Below are 15,207 nucleotides of genomic sequence, written 5' to 3' on the forward strand. Positions count from 1 at the left end.
AAAAATGTTCCATTCTGATCCGGTGCAGTCAACTTGAAAATAGTGTTCCTTTCACAAATGAAATTTTTTGGAAATTTATACTGCAATTATTGATCGAATGAAAAGCACCCTACGCGAGCCTGTAACAAATTTAGTTGGTGTTACCAGTATATAAACAGGATGTGAGTTGCCATGCAGGATTAAAGGAGAAGTTCATTCTAAAAATGGCACTTTTTTTCTTTACGCCAACGACAAAGTAATTCCAAGATATGTTTGGTCACCAAATTTCAGCTTTCAGTGAGTATTCAAACCCTATGAAATCCTTGTCTGAAAAAGGCCGAAAATCGAGAACCAGCCGCCGCCATCTTTGGGTAACTGAGCAGCCTCGCGATGTATGTGTGACGTCAAAGAGTTAACCAACCTCTCCAAGATGGCGGCGGTCGGCTCTACATTTTTGGACTACTTCAGACAAGGATTTCATGGGTTTTGAATACTCTTTGGAAGCTGAGTTGAATAACATATCTTTGCTTTACCTTCCCGTTGGCGTGAAGTAAAAAAGTGCCATTTTGGAATGAACTTCTCCTTGCTTGTGAGTGTCTGAAAGGCTTACTGTACTGAATTCATTCTTTCTTCTCATTTTAAGGCCTCCTTCTTCCATTATTGTTGCTGCTCATCATGATTGCGATTCTGGTCATTGTGATTATTCTAATCCCGAAAGGCGACATTATTGGAAAGGATATTGTCGGTATGTAAACGAAAGAGTTCGGGTTGTTTCGGGACGGGGCGGGACGGGATAGGGACTGGTGATCTTCCCGCTTGGCACGCGAAGCCGATTCCCGTATATCGACGAAGATGGGTTGGGTCGAGTTCAACTGATCAGTGATAAATCTCGTGAAAGTTGTTTTTAGCTTTAATTTTGCTAATACAAAGCCACATGTTACGGCACTGATACGGTCGGAAAACTCACCAAATGGATGAATTTATGATATTTATTTAGTCGTCGCCAAACAAAGGATAAATTGGAAAAGATCGTTACACATCTTAGCCGTCTTCTTAAAAAGAGAAACAAAATCGTAAAATACCAAATTCTGTTTACGTTGGAGAAGGTAAACGGCAGTTTTGTTGATATATTTTTTAGAATATATAAAACGTCGTTGTTTTCATTTTTAGCTGCAGAGCTAGCTTTTTTTTTCTAGATTTAGATAATTGCGACATCGATTCTCCGCGTTGGCTTTGTCCCCATTTAACCCGTGATCAGTTCTTGATTGTTCTCTCTTTATATTCTAGTCTTTGGAGAAAAACCTATTGTTTCCATCGATGTTCGTTATGGCAAAGTAGCTTTTCAGATCTTGGAACACGAAACTTACAAATGTAACTCTGCGCCATTCTCCCCGCCGTTCTCGGGAGAAGGAGTATTTGTGCAGTTGGCGCCTTCTCGTTCCAGTAATATGACGCGCTCGTTGCTTCAGGCCGTGACAGTCTGGCTCGAGTGGACCAGTTCAACCGGATTTGCAGCTTGTGTGGAACTTTCAGGACGATCGGATGAAATGCGGGTAAGTATCGCAAAATTTGTTGAAACGTTTTGTCTCGATTTAGTCGGAACAAATGCTGTTTATTAGCAATCCTACGTTAAGAAACTATATGAAACTTTTGAATTCAGGGAACCACACAACTCAGAATAAAGCCAGGTTCGCACGGTAAACTTTTATGAGACAATTTTTATGTGACAAATGTATTTGATCGTGTAGATGATAGAACAATTATTTTTCGGCAGTTAAGCGCGCGAGTAACAACCTTGGACAGCAGAGATACGCGCGCCCGGCTCATTGAGCGGAGTTTGGGAGACTGGGGAACATCAAGAGAAAATATTTTCTCTTGGGAACCCATATTTAAACGTAATGTTTGCCACTTATTATGTGACATTTAGTCTACACAAGCAATTTTCGGATATGTCAACTCTTAGAGCCGTTTTCACTTAAGTGTTGAAAGTAATTTGCTTTCGCTTTGGTTTTGCATTACTACGCTTCTTGATTGATTTAAAAATCTCGCGGCACTTTCTTAGCCAATCAGAAGTAAAACCAAATCGTGACTTGCTCACGCACGTATTCCCGTGCTTCGTACCTGCGACATTGCTTCGAGTTGTGATTGGCTGACTGGTCATGACTGGTTGGTCTATATGTCTTTTGTGATTGGTCGGAGTAATTACTTTGGTTTTGGTGTTACGACACTCGTTGAAAACTGCTCTATTTTGCACATAAAAGCTAACTCGTTAGCTTGTCAGCAAGAAATATATTTGTCACATAAAACTTGACCATTTTTTTCATCTACAAGAGCAAATAAAAATTTTTACTGTTCACATAAAAATTGCTCGTGTACACTTGGCTTAATAGACCATTTTACAGTTGTCCGCTTAGTGACCTGGCCTTTGAATGGAAGTGAGGCTGGAGGTGACCTAGTTTTGATACAGACCTCACTGCTTTTGTTGTGTAAATCATGTTATTCAGATGCTAACTAGTTTGCATTTACATGATAAAGTAGAGAGGTTTGTATCAATGCAAAGTCACCCTCAGCCTCACTACCATTCAAAGGCCAGGTTACTTGGCAGGCAACTGTAAAATGGACTATTAAACACGTTTTTGCAGGTAGTGAACGTTCATTGGCTGGCGTTTCTAGGCCAGCCAACAGGCGGTGCATCAGGAATCGTACATCTTCCATTTTGGACGAGTGGAACAAGTCATGTGGAAATCACGTTTCCTTCGGTGTGTATATAAACAGAAACCCATAAGGGTTGAAACGTGTAACTCCCTATGATTCGCATTGTACAAAGCGTTTGCACATTCCTTTACACTAAGTATCATATTTGGAAAATCAGGAGAAACATTTAACCAATCAAAATTACTATATTTGGATTAAATTCACAGCGCGCGCTAGCTCGCGCTCGATGGCGTAATCTTGTTTTTGAACAAGCTTGGTTGAATAAAGTTAAATTTGGTTAAATTCTCCTGTTTCATCTTCTTGAAGTAGCCTGGGGAACATCGCTTCGATACATTTTATGTATTTCTTTAGTTTCTGTAAGAAATTTGAGGCGTTTAGGTCGAAATTCAAGCAACTTACCGCAAAACTTGGCGTACCACAAGGATCTGTCCTTGGTCCTCTACTTTTTGCATTGTTCTGCAACGATCTGCCAAATATAACCGATGGTAGTGAAGGAGAGCTTCACATGTATGCTGATGACACAACCATCTACGTCGCGGCCACAAGTCCGGACATGGTAGCCACCGTGCTAAATTACATCTTACGGAAATTATATCGCTGGTGTTGTCAAAATTTGCTGACGCCACACCCGGGAAAAACAGAATATATGCTGCTATACCGAGGATCATTTACTGGCCCTTTACAAAGCATTAAGCTTGGGGAAAATAACATCAGGCAAGTCACTTCAGCAAGGTGTCTAGGTGTCCAAATAGACAGTGCACTCAAATGGAACATTCATGTCAAAGAACTGTGTAAACGTTTCACCCAGAAACTGAACCTTTTAAGATCATTGTATTTTTTGCCAATTCCTGCGAGAGTAGACTTTTATTTTAAAGTAATTTTACCGTCTGTAATGTACGGTATGATAGTCTGGGGGTCGTGTGGCTCAACACTTTTTAGTGACTTAGAAAAAATCCATGTGCGTGCCGCCAAGATAATTTTCGGCTTAGACTGGTTCACCCCTTCAGAAGACGTGCTGCGTCAAGCAAAGTGGATACCATTGAGGCAAATGTACATCCGCAGGGTACTTTGTTTTGTCTTCAAATGTGTATCTGGAGGTGCTCCGGTCCAATTACAACACTTGTGGACGGAGCAGAAGACTAATTACAATCTTAGAAGGAAAAATTGCTTGTCAGTACCAAGACCAAAGACTGACTTTCTCAAAAAGTCGATTACTTATGAAGGGGCCACATTATGGAATTCTTTGAATAACGAGGCCCGCCTTAAAGAATCGTTGGCAAGTTTCAAGGGTGCTTTGAAAGTATTAGGGATTTAGAGGTTGTGTATTTTTGTTTGTTTGGAATGCTTAGTTTGTAGTGATTAATTTGTTATTTAAGGGTTTAGTTAGCTTCAATAGTAATTTGTAAACACGACCACATCAGCTATGCTGCAAAACATTTATCGTGTATAAATAAAAGCTTTTATTATTATTATTTATTATTATTAAACCAAAAATTATGTTGCGTGTGTCATTTCGTGTATAAAGCATTCGCGTACAAATTCTTCGTGTTTCCAAATATGGTACTTGGCAAACTGAGTATTCAAACGCTGTGCGCGCGCGTTACGCGTTTCAACCCTTATGGTTTTCTGATATAAATCTTGTAAGACACAGGAAAATTAAAGGTCGCGAAAAGTTAAGGTTATGAAAAATAATAAGTGATAAAATTAATAAAATGATCACTACAGGGCAATTGCTTTGATTTTTAATCAAATTCTTCCAACTTATACTATAACGAAATGTATGGTGATCAGTCAAGAGAGTGTGGACATTGGGGCTTAAAAGGTTAGTAGTACACTGATGATATGAATGGGACATGTCAAAACCTTTTATGACCGCTAAACAAAATGATTAATTAATTGATACGGTCAGTGAAAAAGATTAGAGCAAGTAAGATAGACTGTTAAACAGTAGCTTGTTTTTCGTAAACACAGACTGCATGCATGCAACCTTTTAGACAGGGTAGATCCTAAAACCGAGGATTGGTCACTCTTGGGACTTAAAGAGTTATTCGAGAAAATGGCCTTTGATTTAGTATATGTTCGCGCAATAACCCACTTGAACTGCTACATTAGAAACACTTTCAGAATATTGTAAAAAGGATGTCCGATGTTTCTTCGTGTGTTCATCGAGATAACACACCCATTTCAAACGGCCGCCATCTCGGTTTTATATAGGCTTGATTTCCAGCCGTTTTGTGAGCCCGCGTTCCTTGCCCCACACCACGTTCGTTGGGAGGAGGATGAAGCACCGGACTCCCAGAACGGCTGGAAATCGAGCCTAGGTTTCATATGGCGAGCGTAATCTGGGGAGAGTAAACAGACTAGGATAAATCATGATCGAGTCCTTTTTTGTCAATATTCTTTTCTTTTTAGGAACTTAAACCAGCCCCAGAAGTGTTTGTTACAGCAATCCACAGTATTCCACAGGAAAGAAAAGACGCCGCATCTGCTTGGAGCGAAGATGTCACAACTTTAGGATTTAAGATCTTTCTGCGAGAAGTAACGAACTTTAGTGGAGGTCACAAAAACATCCGAGTGGTGAGTTAGCTGCTTTATTGACCTATAGCTATATTACCTACTAAGGGCGCATTCTTTTGGGATTATTCCGGAATAGGAATACTCGGAATAGACGGTGATTGCGTTCTTTTGGGACCTATTACGTTTTCGGAATAAACGGAATACTATTCGGTTCATTCTGCTCCCGATAGCAGAATGATCGGAATGAACAGAATAAGGTTTACTCGGAATAGGCAGAATATGCGTTCTTTTGGTGTAGTTTTGGCGGGAAATCATGCGTACCCAGCCGTCCCAAGTCGTTCGCAACCCCGCGCGCGTCGATGCAATTATTCCGTTTTCAGAATACCGTATGCATTATTTTGGGAACTGATATTCCGTGTATTCTGTTGTTCCTAAACCGGAACGAGAATAGCCAGAATAGTTTCATAAGAATGCCCCCTAAGTGTTCCAAAAAAGGTTCGATCGATTCCTACTTTTTGTTGCTGTTGTTGTTTTCTACAAAAAATCATTTAACTTTGTCTTTCTTTCGCTCTTTGTTGTGTTTTGGTGACGTGAAGACCCGATTTCAATCACAGAAGGCTAACCTGCGAAATTTTGGTTCAGTCGGAGAGTTTATTCTTTTCTGAATGGCCTGGCATCTAGCTAGTCGTGTTCCTTTTTGTCGTAAAATAAAGAAACAACAAATATTTCAAATTACGTTGGAGTTTGACTAATCGCGCGCTATACTATCACGCCTTTTTCAGCAATGGATTGCCCTTGTCACAACCCCTCAAGGATGGAAAATGCCCGAGAAATCAAAAATCATGTTCAAGAACACGGGACCGCCGGATAAAAGACTCAAATACAGTTTCTGCGAGGTGAGAGACTTACAGCACATAACTATGGCAGATGATTAGAAAAAAAATGTACAAAATCAATAACGGTTTCAACTGACGATTTTTCGCGCAACACCGCGTCAACTTTTCGTGCAACATCGTACAAAATGTACTTGGCATCATGCATGTTACACGAGACGATTTTTAGCGCAACGTCGACTTGCCACATTTTGCGTATCCGAGTAGCCTGCGAGAGCAGACGCATTTCCGGCCGTCGCTTCTCTCCGAGCAACGCGCGTCCAGGCCATGTTGAACAGAATTCTGGGAAGGTGTTGCGCAAAAAATCGACGGCAAACCTTGTACACGAGCCAACTTCCTAAATATTCGTCATCTTGCGTTGCGAGTTTTAATTTAGGTTCAAAAACTCGCAACGTGTTGCCGAGTAAAAAAATGCGCAAAAACTCGTCTCCGATACCATGTTACACGGTGTAAGATTTTTCACGCAACGTTGTTGCGCAAAACAATTTTGGTGCAAGTTGTCCCGTGCAACACCGCCTTTAGGCTAGGAAATCTATTTTAGCAATGCACACGGCAGTCGTACATCACATGTTATCCCTAGCTTGCAAATGTTGACTTGTGCAATGACTTTGTCTTTGTAGGCTGTTTCATTTAAACAGCCTTTCTACCAGGCCCCTGTCCTGCTTCTCAGTCCGAGACACAAGTGGAACAAAGGGCAAGAGGGGAAAATCAATCCTGAAAATAACGCCATTACCTCATGGGTGGAGGTAGGTATTCTGTGAACATTTTCAACAATGCAGACGTGACGGTATACCTTACTTAACATCCCATATAAACGTGGTAGGTAAAAAAGGTAAAGTCTGTGTCCGAGTTAAGTGACCAATATATACAACCGGAGATTATTTCGGTTTCTGTAGCATTAAGCGACTAGAAGTATTGCTACTCCCCCTGAATGGGATGCCAGTCCATCGCAGGATTACCCCCCAGCAGTAAATTCATTTATACAGCTGGGTGGAGAGAGACACTATGAAATGAAAGCGTCTTGCCCAAGAACACAACGCAGTGCCCGGTCAGGGCTCGAACCCGGGCCGTTCGACTCGGAGTCGAACGCGCTAATCATTAGGCCACCGCGCCTCCCACTAAACGTGGCAGGAGAGGTTGCCAAATATGTTTTTGAGCGTGGCTCGAATTTTGCAAAGAGGAACCAAATCTAAATTGTAGTTGCGTTTTCGCTCAATAAAAAAAAAAAAAAAAAAAAACTCGACAGAAGCGTTAGATTTCAAAATTATCTGTGGTACCAAGCTACGAATTTTAACCCTTATGAGGTCCCCTATAAACTAAAGTGCGACGATCGATAACAGGCAACAGTTTTTAGTAATGAATACGCAACAAAATGTTATTCTTTAGTATTTATAGCTGGTTTCAATATAAGCTCACTTTTCTTTTTGTTTTTACAAAGAATCTCGACAAAGTTGGTTTCACGGCGTGCGTGAAAGACTTGCAATCAATCGAAAAACACCATGATCCCATAACTGTGCAGTACATTGCTTTTGGGGGTAAGTGAATAACAATTAAACCTGATCAAATTTGGGGTGGATTTTTTTTTTTGCAAAATGCGTGGTAAAGCCGTCACATCTGCCCGCTGGATATTTTTCAGTTCGAAAACAATAAAAAATTCCAATGGGCAAATTCGACGTCTATACGCGTATGTTGCAAGTCAATACGCCCTTTATATTAAGCAACTTATTGTCAAATCTCTTACTGATATCGCACTGGAGAGTGATGTGGGATTTACTACTGGAGGATGGCAAGGTGGCGAAAATGTTTACTTGGAGGGGAGCAGGGGGATAGTGTGGCAGGAACCTAGGAGTAAATTAAAGCAGGCTGGAACTTTACGAGAGGCGGGAACCGAGAGATCTAGAAAAAAGGAAAAATATCTCAAAATTGCGTCTTTTTTGCAACAGATAGAAAAAAAGCAGGAACCACTACGAAAGGGGTGGATACAGTAAACACCCGCGTGTAGGAACCTACAATTTTCTAAGTTTGGCAAAATAGGTTCTTGTATTTGGGGGTAGTTATTGGTAATTTAGGCTAAGTAGGTTCTTAATAAGTTCTTAATTTCTAAGGAGGAGCATAGTTTTTGATTGTACGAAAAGAAAAAAAAATGGGTTTGTCCTCATATACAGCATTTATTCATAACTGTACTGCTCAAGCCTCATGCAAGGTCCAAAGAAGACAATTACAGTCTATGTGAATCTGTCTTTTCTTTATTTGTAAACACAGTTTGGGATGTTTTTAAAAATGTTCATAAAAATTTCTATAACCCAGAACCTGCTAAATTTCTTCAAACAGGTTCTTTATTTTGGGGTTAAAATGGCAAATTTCGCCAGCAGGTTCTTAAACCACTAGGTTCTTACACGCGGGTGTTTACTGTACTGGAAGGTTCAGGTAGCAGGAAATTAGGACCCTCTACAGTCCCCCTCTCACTAGCTCTTTTGCGGTTCATTTCTAGAAATTCAAAAACAACTACTATCTGATGTTTTCATCATTGTTATGCTATTTGACCCTATTTGCTTGTTCTAATAGATTTGGATCCTTGTCGAAAGGTTGTATGTTCTAGATACGCCACGTGTAAAGTCTTTGGTCCAAATGACGGAAGATGCGTGTGCAATGAAGACCTTCCAGGATATGAAGACGAGATATGTTCAGAAGATAGTGTCACGTACCAGAATTATGAGTTCTTAGAGAAGGATGAATGTTTGCAAAACAAGTACATTGGAGTGAAGAAAAATGGAAGCTGTGAACGTAAGTAAAAATGTCACTTCTTTGACAAAGTGTCGAATGTAATCTCGAGTTTGTTCTTGCCGTCAATTTGCGTTTTGCTGAACTCAAAGAAAAACCTTATGCTCACGATGACTGCACTTTCCCGCGCTTAAATCGTTTGCAGTTTTACCCTCGCTTTATTGGCTGCAGTTTTCCCACGCTTAGCATAGGCTGCACTTTTCCCGCGCTTAAATCGGTTGCAGTTTTCCCCTCGCTTTATTGGTTGCTGCTTTCCCGCGCTTAGCATCGGTTGCAGCTTTCCCGCGCCTAACATCGGTTGCAATTTTCCCGCGTTTAGCATTGGTTGCAGTTTTCGCTTCACATCGCGCGTCGGTGCAGTTTTCCCGCGCTTAGCATCGGTTGCGGTTCTCGTCATGTTTACGTCATGTTGCTTAGCAACTCCTTTCACAAAGTTCGCGGGCGCAGTCAACTCTAAAAGAGGAATTCCTCTTGAAAAATGTACTTATTCCCCTGACCCAGTTTATGACATTTCAATTTCCATTTTTGTATGCCATTCTGATTTCAGATGTATTTATTTCCCTTCAACAGCGTTTTTATTCTACCGAGGCCGAGCCTTTGTTTATCTTGGCAACACAGAAGCTCAGTGCAGACAAATTTCATTCAACAACTCTCTTTTCCTCTCAAGCAAGTCCATTCACGTATTGCTTGCGGTAAATTACTTCAACTCATCCGGGCAATACACTCACGAGGCTGCAGTGGCCTGGACCGAGGATGTTTCTGCCGCGCAATTTAGAATCTGTGCGTTGACTGCCGGAAGGCTCGACCGCGTGCCTCCAGACGGCGGGCTCACGTACGTAGATTTTATTGCGTATCAAGGGAATCCAGTGGGTTCTGTAACAGGACATGAGAATCTCACCAGCTGGTGGGATGGGACGAGCTGCAAGGAAGTCGTTCTTCCTCAGGTATGTCGCTATTGTACTTGGCACCAGCGCAGCTCTGTGACATATTGGTGGCTTTCACTGTCAGGCCGCAAAAAAAAAATAAATCCAAAACTATTGAGTGAAAAAATCAAGAATATTACAGGTTGTAGAATTTACTAGATAAACTACTTGTTCAAAGTCATCCGTCAAAATGTTCCAGACAAATTTGGAGAGCACAGTATGAAAACGCCATGTTGGTGCCCATGCATGCGGAGGGTAACTAACATGGCGGCTGGAAATTAATGAAAACATCTGGAAACCTTTGCTGCAACAAAAATCAGTCAGTTTACCCTCATGAACAAGTAAACATTCACATAAACACTTCTAGCAAACCTAAACTGTTCAGATTGTTTAAAATCACAGGATGAGGCATTTTTTTAAGCATGCGTGACATCCTTCTGGCGGGCATCTTTGATGTCGTGTGGCGTGAAACTCCAAAATTCAAAATGCTCTATCTTAACTGGACGGCGGATCTGCTATCGAGCTAAAAACCTTCAACAAGCTAATAGCCAGTGAAGGATAAAAACTCAGTGGTCTTGCGATTCTGGATTTTAGAATTTTGTTGACGTCACATGAAAACCAAGAATTGGTCTACGATAGCGCCCATGTATGAATTTATTTACACAATTTTTTGATTTTCGTATACAGTGGTATATGGTATTTCCAGAGTGCAAACTCCTCAGTATGATAACCACAACACAACGCGAGAGGCTGGGGCGAAAAACAGCGTACGTTCCAGTCTTCGATAGGGCAAACGAAAATGTTGTCTTGAATATATGCAAAATAGTGTCATGGCTTAAGGCCATTAACCCTTACCTTATTTTTCTAATAAATGATATTAACAGATTTCAAAATAAATCCTAAAAAATACAACCATGTGAGATCAAGAGCCCATGCTTCTCGTGAGATTCCTTTACATATATATTTACATATTTTCCGTTCGTTTTTTTTTTTTTTTTTCAGGGGAAGTTCTCTCGTCCTCCGTATGTTCTTGTATCCAGTGAGCACACGTACACAGGACGAAACCACGATGCCGCTACTATCTGGGCAGAAAATGTCGAAGTTGGAAAGTTTACAGTGTGTATACGAGAAATGCAAAATTTTGACGGATTGCATGAAAATATAGTCGCGGTAGGTAGCAAAAACCTAGGATGTAAGTTGTAGCATCTTTACCAATGAATTCAATGTTTTCTGATAATGGATTTGGTTTAACCAAATCTAGAGAAATCATTTAGCCCACAACGTAACGAGGTTACAAGGCTGCTAAGATCAGTCGACGTAGCCACTAGCTTTAATGGTTCCGCCCGAATTGTGACTAAATGGATCAAAAATGTAATGATATCACATTTCTATGAAGTTAACCGAGTTTTAGTGTTTTTGTTTGTTTGTTTGGCAGTCAATCACATTTCGCTGGGAAATTGGTATCAATGAAAAGGAAAAAGGAATCTGAAATGTCACTTCACGTAGTTTTACTAACAGGAAAAGCATCCTAAACCACTAGGCCACGCTGAAGCTATAGATCATGACACATTTTAGCCAATCATAGCACGCACAGAATTGCAACTGTATTAGAGGGTGCTAATGGGGTTAACAGTTAACTGACAAATGGCCTAAAAAGTAGTACTGTAGTTAACTGATATTTGCCAAAAAATTAGTAGTTAACTAAAATGAAAAGTTAACAGTTAAGTGACATTCTATTAATTATACTTAATATGAGTTTTATAATATTGTCACTCGACCCTTACCGTTACTCCTTAATGTTGTTGTTAAATGTGTGAGGAAATTTCGCTCTAAGTAAGAGGCTTGTCCTTCGATAGGTCACAATTGGAGGTTTTATGTTTGAGCTTTTTATTTCTCGTTAAAACTCACTTAAGTCATTCTGTTATCATCAGAATTTGCATCCGACCAGTTGGCGTCTATTGTTTATTGATAACAATAAAACTGAGCAAACCGACGACTTCTCATTGGTCAGTTTTTGATTGCGAGTTCTTCTTGAGCTATAAAAAGAGCGCTACCTCTGCGAGCTTCAGGTCATAACCCGCTCCAACCATGAGCACAGAACAAAAGCAACTGACGAAGGGAACGACTCATTTCGTTTCGAACCGGCGCATAGAAAACAGTTCTTAGAACTCTATGGCCACCATTTACGACGATAAATCGTCGCCATCCGCATTCACGAGAAATAAAAAGCTCAAACATAAAACCTCCAATTGTGACCATCGAAGGACAAGCCTCTACTAGAGCGAAATTTCCTTCACACATTTAACAACAACATTAAGGAGTTATATACGGTAAGGGTCGAGTGACATTATTATAAAACCTTGTTGTTGAAAAAAGCAACAAAGATTTTCCTAACAGCAAAACTATTTCGCGACATTTACCTGTCCCGCTGCGTGACCAGATGACATACTAACTGATATAATATGCGCAAGGAACCAGGGTCGTACCAGACACATGTTGATCTCCGTGATGGCGTCGAGTGGGGCGTGGTCAAAGGTATTCTGAGTTTTTATCGAGATGGTGACACAGGATCGGTATTCGAACGACACAGAGGTCGTTACCATTTGACATGGCAAAGCACAATTCAATGGACATAGCTTTAAACATCGGATATATCGATTTCATGGAAATCAAACGACAAGCGAAAAAGTTTCAAATAGGTGCATTTGACAGGAGTTGTTACCTACAAACACACGGAACTGCCATGGGCACTAAAATGGCGGTCGTATCGTACAAATCAGTGCTTGACATATACGCAACCATTACAAGCCCACTGAAACATTTCAATCAGTATACTTATTACTACTCGTGCCACCCACCAGTTTTATTAAGGGGGAGGCTTTAACATTGCTTAGAACAAATTCCTCTAAAAGAAAATTTGAGGAAAAAATTAACCACCTCCAATCACATCTTATCGAGAGAGGTTACCCAGAAAGCCTAGTCCAATGAACCCTCGCGAAAGTTTATTTTGAAAACAGGAAGCAGGCCCTTCGACCAAAACTAAAAACAAACGAAAAAATCTTGCCTTGTGTAACGATACCAACCAGCAGTACCAAACACAGTCCATAAACTTGAACGTTGAAGCAAATACTCATGAAAACCTGGCGTAATAGAACAACAACCATTGCTCAGGAAAATATTCAATGAACCTTTCCTAATATTATACAAAAGGGGTAGGTCTCCCATAGATATACTCGTGAGATCAAAACTATTAATATGGCTAATACGCTTGCGCGAGAGTCTCGCATGCCTGTCAAGTTATTTATTTATCACTGACGTGCGAGTAAAGAAAATTCGTGTTATGTAGCAATACTTTTCGCTGTAAGAGAATGAACGTTAATGGATAACTAAAATTTAGTAGCTAGTTAACTGACAATTGGCCAAAAAAAATAGTAGTTAACTGACAATTGGCCTTAAAATTAGTAGTTAACTGACAATTGGCCTTAAAATTAGTAGTTAACTGACAATTGGCCTTAAAATTAGTAGTTAACTGACAATTGGCCTTAAAATTAGTAGTTAACTGACAATTGGCCTTAAAATTAGTAGTTAACTGACAATTGGCCTTAAAATTAGTAGTTAACTGACAATTGGCCTTAAAATTAGTAGTTAACTGACAATTGGCCTTAAAATTAGTAGTTAACTGACAATTGGCCTTAAAATTAGTAGTTGACTGACAATTGGGCACCCCCCTTAGCACCCTCGTATTAAACTAAATAAAAAAAATTAAAATAGACCACATTAGTATTCTTATTTTGTTGTTTTGCACAATAGGACTGGATGGCATTTCTGGATCTTCCTGAGGCAATGAACGTTGACTGGCATAATGTGTCGTTCAGCGGCAGCCAGGAAATAGAGTCGTTAAATCAAACTAACTACGCATTTTGTCAGGTAAGAGGGCTTGATTTATGTGATTGAGAAATGGTGCATGTGAGCATAAATGGTGTACGTAAGCTTTTAGCTTGATTGGTTAGAGAACGTCCTTGCCTAGTTCCTGTGCGGCTTTTTTTTCCAGGACTTCGCAGTATTGCTGACGTCACTGCTCGTTTCGGTGACGTATCCGAGGTGAACTTTTTTACTCGGACCACCTAACCCGAAAGGAGTTGACCGTGACGAAAGTAGAGGCCTAGGAACTAGGCAAAGGACGTGCCATAGCTAAAAATCGATTTATCTCTCTTACATTCTTTCATTTATGTCCAAACAGACGGTAGTCTTTAAAATGACCTTCTATGAAGCACCATTTGTTATAGTCTCAGCCGGTCACAGTGCTCACCAAGGCAACACGCCTGCCGAGTTCAACAGTATTTCAACTTGGGTTGAGGTAAGAACTGTAAAATACATTTTTCGAAAAACCTTTTCAGTTTGAATGCTCATGCCCGAGCTTTGGAAAAGAAAACGCGAATAATTTAATATATTCCTATAGGCGGCGGAGCAGGGGGGGCGAGGGGGTGTAGCCCCACCCTCCCCCTCTCCCCTCCCCCACGTTTTTGTGCCGAAAATATCGCGAGCGCAGCGTAAAATTGGTTTGTCAAGATATTCCGTCTCGTGAGTGATTTCAAACATCTTCGAAACTTCCTTGGAAGTCTTCGGAAAACTTCGTTTCTCTTCGGAAAAGTTTGAAAATGATCGGAAACGTTTGTATGGCCTTCGAACAACAATCGGAGACTGGAAATCTTCGGTTTAGAAACTTCTCAGAAAACGGAAAAACGGAAAAAAGTTGCCCCAAATATGAAAACCTACCAAGTATTTTTGGGTGTCTAAAATGCGCCACCGCCTCTGAATTTCCGGCTTGAACTGTTAATGATCTTGTATCATTTTCCTTCGTAGACTATCGACGCGTTTGAGTGCCGCGTGTGTATGAAAGAGCTTCATTCCCCTCATGGTTACGATCCAGTGTTCATTACAGTGCTAGCAGTTGGTAAGTTCATTTACTTCTCTTTGTGAAGAGATCACAACCTTGGATCAATTTTTTAGGGCTTGGACCCTACCCAGCCTCTCTTCTCTCCTAGCTATGTCCCTCCCTTCTAGCAATCAGAGCCTCGACTGAAAGAGAAGCTTTTAATATCCCGAATACAATATATTGGACTTTTCCTATTTACTTTTTTATTTTTTTCTATGGCAACTTTATTGCAATTAGGTGTATGCCATGTTTCACTTTAACTTGACAGTCTATTAACAATTTTTTTTTCCTCTTTTAAGGGGCTGGTGCAGGATAGAAGAATGGTGAAGACCGTGGCCTAATCCAAACGTACATTTTTCACGCAAAAGCGAGATTACATGCAAGGAGTAAAGAGAATTTTGATACGTAGCCTCGTCCTACAATCTTATACACGTAGAATTTATTTGAGACCAGTAAGGAAAAG

At 40.4% G+C, this 15,207-nt stretch overlaps 1 protein-coding gene across 1 annotated transcript; it reads left to right on the forward strand.

The window, feature by feature from the left end:
* The first annotated feature begins 654 nt into the window (after positions 1-654).
* LOC144658064 (uncharacterized) lies at positions 655-15,060 on the forward strand. The gene is made up of 14 exons (XM_078518387.1): positions 655-724; positions 1,267-1,532; positions 2,622-2,738; positions 5,107-5,271; positions 5,994-6,107; positions 6,725-6,850; positions 7,543-7,639; positions 8,670-8,888; positions 9,456-9,829; positions 10,811-10,978; positions 13,619-13,735; positions 14,049-14,165; positions 14,672-14,762; positions 15,044-15,060. The coding sequence occupies exons 1-14, from the start codon at positions 655-657 to the stop codon at positions 15,058-15,060; spliced, it is 2,058 nt and encodes a 685-aa protein (XP_078374513.1).
* Positions 15,061-15,207: the final 147 nt, after the last annotated feature.

This window comes from Oculina patagonica, chromosome 6 (assembly GCF_052425735.1).
Source record: "Oculina patagonica isolate OP01 chromosome 6, crgOcupat, whole genome shotgun sequence".
Lineage (NCBI taxonomy): Eukaryota > Metazoa > Cnidaria > Anthozoa > Scleractinia > Oculinidae > Oculina > Oculina patagonica.

What these genes read in the sequence shown, in the direction of transcription:
- LOC144658064 (XM_078518387.1), top strand. Translation starts at nt 655, where the DNA reads ATGATTGCGATTCTGGTCATTGTGATTATTCTAATCCCGAAAGGCGAC. An exon ending in TCAAATACAGTTTCTGCGAG is followed by an intron (nt 6,108 to 6,724) that starts GTGAGAGACTTA and finishes TTGTCTTTGTAG; the next exon opens with GCTGTTTCATTTAAACAGCC. An exon ending in GCAGTACATTGCTTTTGGGG is followed by an intron (nt 7,640 to 8,669) that starts GTAAGTGAATAA and finishes TTGTTCTAATAG; the next exon opens with ATTTGGATCCTTGTCGAAAG.